The following is a 10,235-nucleotide window of genomic DNA, read 5'->3' on the forward strand; positions in this document are numbered from 1 at the left end:
TACAGTTAAGCGGCTTAGCCGTGTTTTATAATATTCTATATTTTATTATTTACATGAACAAGCTTGTACTACATGTGAATTGGACCATGGTTATAACTTTGGCGATCATTTTGGTACTGTGGTAATGTGGTACAATTCACGATACCCAGGTTATCACAGAATCGTGATAATATAATATATGATAAACTGATATTGATAAATGATAAGCTATTGCGCTTTTTCGTAAATTCAAATTACGTTATTGGTGTTTTGTTTATAGTATACCTACCTACTTATTTCTGTTTTCACTCCTCATTTTTACAAATGTAAACTCTAAATTCAAAATTTCAACCGAGACTAAACGAGTGCTTAAGGAATAGTCATGTCGATGAAACAATTACCTTCGGATACGATTAAACTGATAAGTAGTACTCAAGTCATTACGTCAGCGTCGTCGGTGGTGAAGGAATTAATGGAAAACTCTATTGACGCCAATTCTACAATCATTGATATACGTCTGGTATTAAAAATCAAATATAAACATTTTTATATAATCTTGAAAACCCCCTTATTTTGTGTGTTGTTATCAATGTTTAGGACAACTATGGACTAGACAAAATTGAAATACGCGACAACGGGGTTGGAATTTCACACAGTGATGTGTATGTCATGTGTTTGCGTAGTTACACTTCCAAAATATGTGATATATCTGATTTGAGTATGCCATGTTTATTTTTATATTTCCCAATGTTGAATACATATTTTAGTTTTTAATCTTTATGTAGATAAATTGACTTTTTATGGATTTCGAGGTGAAGCTCTTAGTTCCATTTGTGCTGTGGCTGATGTGACTGTCATTACAAAATCAGATTTTGACGAATATGCCAAATCTTTTACAATGGATAGTAATGGTCGTGTGAAGAATAGTTCAATTTGTCATCACCAAAAAGGTTAGTAAATTATATTTTCATAATGTGCATACATATTATGTACTTAATCTTGGATATATAAACAAATGTTCTCTACCTATGTATTAACTAATAATAATGAGTTTTTAACAATAGTTACTAGATACATGTTAGTATCTTCTACAGTTGTTGATAGTATCTAATAATATTTATCATAATTTACACAACATACATTTTAATGGTATATTTTTTTTTAACAGGTACAGTTATCAAGATAGAAAACCTTTTTAAAAAATTACCAGTTCGAAAACAGATTTATAGTTCGAAAAAACACTGTGTTAATGATTTACGTAGAGTAGAAAACATTGTTAAATCATTAGCAGCTATTCAACAAAACATTCGTGTTTCCTTAGTTCATAATAAATCTGTATTATGGCAAATGACTTCAGCTACTGATTTGGTTGTGACATTTGGTCAAATTTGGTCATCGTCAATGACTAAATGTGTGAAGCACTTAACACTTATAAACGAAGAAGTAAGTTTTTGGTTTAAATAACCTAGAATTAAATAATTTGATAGATTTTAATAAGATTTAATCCAAAATAATTTAATCCAATTAGGTAAATATTGATATAGTTTTACCTGTACAAAATATAAATGTGCAAAATTGTTTTTTTACCACAAATGTTGCTGATGCAATTTATTTATATGTAAACAAAAGACCAATCAGGGATAACAAAATTGAAAAAGTAAGAATACATATCAATAAGTAAGTTGATCTTCAATTATTGTAATTGTTGATTAAACAATTTTCTTTAAATAAATATTTTAGCTTATTGTTGGAGAATTCAATAATTATTTTGGACATTATTTACCTCCAGGCAAGTACTTGCCATGTTTTATATCTATAACCATCCCACCTGAAACTATAGACATAAATTTGGAACCAGATAAATCTCGAATATTATTTCATAATCAGGTTCAGTATATTGAAAATTACATAAAATATCAATGTAATCATGCTAATTACATTAACATTTGATAATTATTATCAAACACATTACTGGGTTATTCTTTTTGGTGTTGTTATTAGTCCAAGGCTGTGAATTTAATGCACTTAAAAACTATTAAATATGCATGCATATATGCACTAAAAATTGACAAAATATGCAAAAAAACTATTAAAATTTAATTTTTATTAATTTTAGTTTAAATATTAGTAATATTACAAATTTATATACTTGCATGAGTATATGACTTTTGGGATTGACTAGCCTTGATCTTCGTTGTATACAAAATCTATAAAAATATATGCTTAGAATAAAATATGTTTCTACTTGAAATTATATATTTTATACCTTTGAAGTAGTTATTGCATTGTGCAATCAACAATTGTTGTCATCTGTTATGTACTTGTTGAAATCAGTAAATTAATTTAATATCGACTTCAAGAGTACAATAGTTAATAATACACGTTAAATACCCGATTAAAAATAGAATACATAGTACGAAAAAAAAAGCATTTATATAAAAAAATTGTTGTTAAAACATGCATTTATATGCCCTAACTTATGAAATATGCAAAATAAGATTTGGTATTTGAACTATAAATAAGTCAAAACAAATTTTGGATGAATCCATTTTATTATACCGGGTAGTAAAAAAAATATGCAAATGCATTAAATTCACAGCCTTGGTCATTACTAATATTAATATAACATGCATACATTTATAAATATAGTATTAATTCAAATTAAATTAAAAACTAATTTTCAGGATATGATATTACACAATCTTAAGAACTGTATTACTAAATATTATTATAATGATAAAGTAGAGAATGATCAATCTAGTATTAATAAAATCCTAGAACCTCCAAATAATAAAAGAAAAATACCTTATGATTCAGAAGAAGTCGATGTAAAAAAATCTCCAATCTTAATTTCACAAGTTATTGATTCTTTTGTCCCAAATGCAGAGTCGACTAAAATTATTAATAATAATTCATTAAACTCCGAATTAAGCAATGACGAGCATACACAAATTGTTAAGGAATTAAGCTTAGAAGAAATTGATTTTGAAGAGCCATTTTTATCAAAAAATAATACAAGTGACAAAATGTTATGTTTGAAAAATAACAAAGTGGAAAGTATCGATGATATTTCAGAATACCGTAAAAAGTTATTGAATGTAGGAAATATTTCTTCTCTTCAAACTATTCAATCTGATAACGCAAATGTTAGAAATTTTATAGCTGAAGATATATCAATTTCTCAATGGAGTAAGGGTGATGTAGTTCTAAATGGAAAACCATTAGAGGTATTTATTAAGTTTATTTTTTTATTTTAATATTTTGAAAGTACATAAAAAAAATTCCAGAGTGGAGCAATGTTAAAATCTGATATTTTAATTGAAACCTTAGAAAAAAACAGTGTGCCAAGAATAAATAAAGAAATTGAAATTCTTCATTCTCCACCCGGTATTAAGTATTAATATTTTTAGTTATTATTACTAATTTATAAATAAATTTACATGGATTAATTGTTTTTATTATATTTGTTAATTAAAAAAATACAAATGTTTTTCAGTATCTCAAGAGGATAAAAATATTGTAGTGAAAAATTATAATCCAGTACACATGAGTGATGAAACCTCAGAAAGTATTTCAGTAACTTCATCAAATAGCAGTACAAAGCAGTTACAAATTGAACATCTTTTTCGTACAGTTTCTATTCCTGATGAGCAAGTTCCTGGTCTTAATCATTTAGTAAATCGCCCACAGTCTTGGGTACCTCAACCTAGATCAAAAAGACCAACGAGAGGTATTTTATTTATTTTCAAATCTGTTTATTTTAGTTGGTGTTTTACGTGACAACATGTAATATGTTGAAATTCAAATTAATTTATCTGTTTTTTCTTATAAAAATTATGAATATGTTGAATTATAATGTAATATTAAGTTTTGTCTGGATATTATAGTTTTTAAATTATTTTAGTCAATTTGTGGGTTGAATAGAAACATTTAAAATTTAAACATCCTAAAAAAACAATATAACATTAATTTACATTCACCGGATTCACAGTAATAAAAATACAGAGCAATTCTTTTATCAAACAACACAAATTATTTCAAATCTATTAAATTTTTACATTATTAAATTTTTAAATTTTCTTACTGCTATAATTTTTAATTTTTAAAAAAAAATTTTTATTTTGACTAAAATTTTGTAAAATAATATTTTTCAAGAAAGTTAATAGATTTTTAAATAATGAGTGTTTGGTAAAAATAATTGTCCACTCTCCAAGCATACTTATTTTTAACTGTTATTAGATGAAATTGTTAGATAAAAACAATTATTTTACTTAAATTATTTTGAATTTTAGATGTTCCAGAAGAAGATCTTAGTGACACCATTCGTAGTGTCAGTAGTCAAATGGGAAACAAAGAAATGTCAGGATTTACATTTTTTGCCAGGGAAACAAGGATAAAAAGTATTTACATTTACACTAACCTAAATGAACTATTTTAATAAAAAATTATAAATAATATTTATTTTACTTAATTTAGTTATTCAAGAAAATCCAGGAATAGAATTTACAAAAGTAAGCAAAGAACTTGCAAGATTATGGGGAAGTTTGAGTGAAGATGAAAAATTAAGGTATAAAAAATTGTCAAATGAACAGAAAAAAGGAATAATAACCACTAAAACAAATGATGTACAATTACCAAAAAAATCATTTCAAACTATCGCTAAGAATCTTGAAAGGCATTCTACTCAAATTAATGTAGAATTATCTGAGATCAAAAGAAATATTTTTAAGAATCAAAAAATGATGTAAGTTTCTAAATTAAATTTATTTAAATTATTGTTTAGATATAAATTAAATATTAAGTTTTAAATAAATTTTTAATCAGTGGCGCCAAAATCAATTACTATAGGTGTGGCAAAGTACAAACATTAATACCCACCCAGACACCCGACTTATTAGTTATTTCTTCTTTCACAACGTAAAAATGGTTTTTTGGTGTTCGGGTATACTCAATATATGGTTTATTTCTATATGTCACAACTATATCCTACACACAACCATCCTAACCACCTACTCACGTCCCAGCCACCCACTTTCCAAGGTGGGGCAGTAACCCCATCTGTCTATACACAGGTGTTCGGCACCACTGTTTTGAATGATTCAAAAATATACATTACATGTAATTTAAGGATATCTTACATTTATATTATATAATTAAATGAAATTTTTTTTTTTAATTAGGTTATCCAAATTTATGCTTATTGGTCAAATAGAGGACAACAATTGGTTTTGTTTTGTGCATAATGAAATACAAGCTATAAATATTTGTCGTCTTCAAGAAGCTGTAATTTTTTTCCAGAAATTGGCTGATGATGAGATACCACTTAAAATGTTGGACCAATCAATTACAACAAGTAAAAAGTAATTTTAACTTTTTACTTAATATTTAATAAATACTTTATTTTTAAATTTACAATAAAAAAAATTCAATGCAGATAAAAATAAAACTATTGAAGTGTGATTTCTATGCACTCTTATGGAGTCTTATGGAGACGTGCTTTCATTTTTCAAATTTCAGGTACACCATCAATATTTTGGTTGCACGACCAAGTATTTCTATGTCATTTTTTGAAAATGCTTGACTCTGTAACGTGACTAGAGTAACTTGGACGGTTCTAATTGAGTTCATCAGCTACCAAAATGTTTTTAGTGTTACATCGTTTATTTGTATTAAATTATATTATGTATGATAATGTTTTTATAGATTGATTCCACAAAGTGAAACCTATGATTGGGGTTCAAATTTTTTATTTTTTTAGATATTTGGGTGAAAAAAACTATCGTTTTCTTATGGATCTGGATACTTCATATGAACCATCAGCTGATAAATATACTATTACAGATAAAAGAATAGTTAAGAATGGTTTTAATATTGTTATTGTATTTAATGGTATGTTACACTAATGGTTTATTGTCAATATATAATACTTATAAATTATAATTTTTACAGAAGATTCTGATAATCCGGATATAAACATCACAGATGTAGCTCTACATATATCAACATATGGTGCTGAGGAACTCAAACAACTTTTAGAATTGATGCAATTGGAAAAAGAAAACGATAACCTACATTGTTGCCGTCCGTTGAAAGTTGTCAACTATCTGCGGGTATTTTGTTATTTATATTTAAACATAATTACATTTTAAAAATTAACTTATTTTAATTGATTTAATTTAGAGTGAAACAGTAAGATACTGCAAAAAAACTGGGCTCCCCAAAACAAAAGAAGAAATTAATAGCCTATTGGAGTATTGGTTTAAAAATGAAAAGCTATTTTCACATAATACTTGCATTCATTATAAAAAAGTTTTTACATCAATACACTGTATTGATGAGAAATCTAAATTATAAAAATGTTTATTATCATTATTCTTGGCGTATGTATGTTAAGATCTTATTGTTTCTAATACAAGCCATATTAAAAATAAAAAAATAAATTAATGTCTTGTAATCATGTATTAAAATTTTAATTGAATTACTATTAAGTACCTATATTGTATAGTGTTTTTTAAATAAATAAATGAATAAAGTCTATGAATTCAATTCTTTTTGTGTAAGAAAAAAAATATATTTTACCTAGGAATTACCTTTCTAAAGTTTGCATTACAGCTATTCTACGTCCATGTGCATTTGTCAATATAAGAACTGTGTTTAAGGGGTTGCTAGTATTTTGTTAAAATACTAAAAATATTATCATGGTAACTATAAACTTTTATAGTTTATTTTTTTTGGTATTGAAAAATGTTATTATATCAAAAGCATAAAATCATGCATATAAAATAGGTATAATACAGTACTTAGTGTAAATCCCAAATCGATAGATAGGTCCTCATAACCAGTGCCGTTGCATAAAACTTGGTACTTTGGCTTCTAGGGCTTATTATTTAATTGTTACCTATATGACTGTAACTGTATAATTTATTATTTTATTGATTAAATTTTCTCGTTCGTTCATTTGATTTTTTTTTATTCAGTAGGCTCTTATTAGATACTTTTCTTTTTATGATCAAAATTTAAAAAATTAATATTAAATACATAATTGTTATTATTTTATTAAATATTTCATTTCTTTTTACGCATTATTAACGTTGGATATTTTTTGTATTGCAATAATTTTGCGACTAAATAGGTTGAAAACGTCGTGTTTTCCCAACTAGAAAGTTGCAGTCTTAGATCTTGAGATGCGTCAGCCATTCATCCACTTTGATTTCGTCGGCGTTCATAAAATAAATCAACAGATAAATGGTAGATTAGATACTATTATACTTTATATACTAATGAGGTATATCGGTGGTAGTAATAGTCTTTTATAGTTTTATACTTAAATAATTTTCGGCCCAATTTATACACACCAGTTGGCAGTTCGACGCGGGCGAATTGTGTCACTATAGAGTATATTATAGACGACATCGCCTGAGTTCTGTTGTGTCGTCCTCTACACAGATTCTCCAAAGACGTTGGTGGTATATTGTATAAAATATTATCATATTAATACGCCTATGCGAATGAACAATCCCTTGACCACGACCGTCGTGACGGGTGTTACCAGGTGGCCTGAACCGCTGTTAATTGTAAATTGTAATACATATGTTTTCATAATATATTCCGATAATTGTAGACATTTTTAAATATCGTTCCAATTCAGTAAGTCATTTTCGCCCTACTAATTTGTGTATAATATGATGACTAGAAGGTTTTAGTAAAAAATACAATTTAGACGAACACAATTTCCTGACCTGAAAGGTTTTCCGCGCCGTTCCATCTACCTATATGGTTATACGTGTCATACTATGATACCGGATGCATTACAGATATGTAGTTTATAAGTACCTACTTACGCCTGCTGTGTAAAAACAGATGAATTCTATGTAAGTATACTTCTCAGGTCGTATAATATATTGTAATATATACCTATATTACATATTATGTACGGCCATAATTTTTTTAACGAATTTTAGCGCCGTTTATGTATATAATACCATTGTCCATTAATATTACCTTATTGCGTTGAATATAATATTAAATACAAGAAAACATTAAGTTCATTTATTAAAATCATAATAATAATATAAACTCGGTATATACCAATTGTAACAATAATTTTGGTTATACTCTGGTGTTGGACGCTAGTTCAATGTACCAACTGCAGACAAGGAATAATTTATAGGTAGGTATGTGCGTAATGGTTTAGTTATTAATTTGTTATTAATTTGGGTGTCAAGGAATGAGTCCCAATGAGGCAATAAACCTTTTTTTTCGAAAAAGTAAACTTTAATTGGGCCACTATTTTAATCAATTTTTTATTATTGAATCTGGTTATTGAGTTACTATATTTTAATAAAATAATAAATTTAATTTTAATACATAATTTTCATTACTGTACACGAAATTTTACTCGAAGTGACTATCAAAAGGTAATAAATTATCCATTTATAAATAATATTGAATTGACGACGACAATGGCTATAGGTAAAATGAAATAGCTAAAAATTGCCAAAATTCACAAAGAATAATAATATGAAACACTGCGATTGTTGATTGTAAACTATACGACATAGAGTATGTAGTATAGTGTCGTACAATATACATGACGTTTAGTATTGTATATAATGCAGTAACACGACTCACCAGTAAAATAAGCATTTTTTTAATGTCCTAAAGAGGGAAGTGGGCAAGTGGGTATCGCTCTACTGTATAGTAGAGATGGAGAGTAGGTCACAATAATGGATGTGTTAAATTTGAATGCAATGACAGGTATCATTGTAGATATACGAAAAACGATTCTGAACGGAGATAATTTGTCAGTCTAGGATAATTAGTAGGATATATTATATTATTACCTATATTTAAATTTAAAATGTATAATATATCATTATTTTACTCGATTTCGTAAAAAATTAAATTTCATACGCTCATAAAATTTTTTCTATGTTGATGCTAGAATTTTTTTTACAGTAATTTGAAGAAAAAGTTATAGAGAATTTTGTATAGGGTTTTTAAACCCAAGGTATAAAAAATCACAAAAATGTTATGCATTTTCAACTTCAAAATTCCTTGAAAATTTTCGTGATTTTGACATATTTTGTAAACATGTGAACTTTAAATGCTTATAAACGAAAATTGTGACTAACGATTTTTATTTTTTTTTTTTTCTATGATAAGTACAATTTATAATAAACCTTGTATTAAATTTTATAAATTTTATGGATTGCAAAATTTTTTTATTGACATTTCAAAAAATATAAATTTCAATTGTCTATAACTAGCTTAAAAAAAGTCAAAAAATTTAACCTAACCTAACCTGATCTTAGTATTAATATTACACACTGAAAACTTAAACCTGTAAGGTCGGAAGGCGTAGGCCCGGTGAAGAGGGGACGTAACAGAATTTTTAGAATTTGCATGGTTTCGGTTTCCCCAGAAAAAAAATGTGCACCCATTTTAACCCAGTAACTTCAAACCTCTTAAGAAAAATTGCTACTAACTTTTTGTTCTTTTGAAATTTTTTATTCAAATTAGATTTTTATAATTATAATTACAATAAAGATTTTTGTCCTAAACTTGACTTTTTTTAACTAAATAAGATTTTCATTTCATGGTCGTTTTTTATTCCAGTTATTAGATTGTTTTATTTAATATAAAATCATTTTTTTATTTATTCAATTAAGAAAAATTTATCAAACATAGATTTTTATCTAATTAGAATAAAAAAACTGAATAAATCTAGAAAAGTTAAATAAAAAATTCCAAATTTAATAAAAACCCTAAATTAATAAAAAAATCTATAATTCATAAAAAAAAAAAATCTTTGTGGAATAAAAAACCAAGGCTGTGCAAATTAATGATTTTTTTTGACTCAGTTAAGTTAAATATGTTTTGGTTCAATTAAATTCAAAGTTAAGTAAGTTAATATAATTGTTAATATATCAATTAAGTTTAAAGTTAAGTTAACAAATCATGTTGAGTTAAGTTATTAAGTTAAAATTAACTTAACTTTTAACTTATTAACTCGTTAATGCACAGCCTTGAAAAAAACCTAAATTAATAAAAATGAAATATTTATAAAAAAAACCCTACATTATAAAAATGATAATATTTGTAAAAAAAATTGGATAAGTAGATCAAAATAAAACGTTTAATAAAAAATGCTACATTTAGTAAAAATCCTAAATTAATAAAAAATCAAATTTACAAATAAATATTATTTTTATGAAATAAAAAGCTTCAATAATTAAAATATTCATTATTTTATA

At 26.0% G+C, this 10,235-nt stretch overlaps 1 protein-coding gene across 3 annotated transcripts; it reads left to right on the forward strand.

Annotated features, from left to right (window-relative positions):
- The first annotated feature begins 212 nt into the window (after positions 1 to 212).
- On the forward strand, positions 213 to 6,514 carry LOC132917764 (PMS1 protein homolog 1-like). 3 transcript variants are annotated; one of them, XM_060978652.1, is made up of 15 exons: positions 213 to 499; positions 577 to 697; positions 765 to 929; positions 1,148 to 1,422; positions 1,508 to 1,636; positions 1,720 to 1,866; positions 2,664 to 3,206; positions 3,267 to 3,366; positions 3,476 to 3,709; positions 4,272 to 4,379; positions 4,456 to 4,723; positions 5,160 to 5,339; positions 5,738 to 5,868; positions 5,929 to 6,089; positions 6,160 to 6,514. In XM_060978652.1, exons 1-15 carry the CDS (start codon positions 362 to 364, stop codon positions 6,331 to 6,333), a joined length of 2,874 nt encoding a protein of 957 aa, XP_060834635.1. In that variant the 5' UTR covers positions 213 to 361; the 3' UTR covers positions 6,334 to 6,514. The 3 variants fall into 3 exon arrangements, 1 of the variants encoding a protein (XP_060834635.1); XR_009660331.1 differs by lacking the exons at positions 5,929 to 6,089; positions 6,160 to 6,514 and adding an exon at positions 5,414 to 5,662 and having other exon boundaries at positions 5,738 to 5,849; XR_009660330.1 differs by lacking the exons at positions 5,929 to 6,089; positions 6,160 to 6,514 and adding an exon at positions 5,497 to 5,662 and having other exon boundaries at positions 5,738 to 5,849.
- Positions 6,515 to 10,235: the final 3,721 nt, after the last annotated feature.

Source organism: Rhopalosiphum padi, chromosome 1 (assembly GCF_020882245.1).
Source record: "Rhopalosiphum padi isolate XX-2018 chromosome 1, ASM2088224v1, whole genome shotgun sequence".
Classification (NCBI taxonomy): Eukaryota; Metazoa; Arthropoda; class Insecta; order Hemiptera; family Aphididae; genus Rhopalosiphum; species Rhopalosiphum padi.

Excerpts from the sequence above, each read along its gene's own strand:
- LOC132917764 (XM_060978652.1), top strand. The coding sequence starts at position 362 with ATGTCGATGAAACAATTACCTTCGGATACGATTAAACTGATAAGTAGT. Across the intron at positions 3,710-4,271 it reads ATCAAAAAGACCAACGAGAG|ATGTTCCAGAAGAAGATCTT; the intron begins GTATTTTATTTA and ends TTTGAATTTTAG. Across the intron at positions 6,090-6,159 it reads AAGTTGTCAACTATCTGCGG|AGTGAAACAGTAAGATACTG; the intron begins GTATTTTGTTAT and ends GATTTAATTTAG.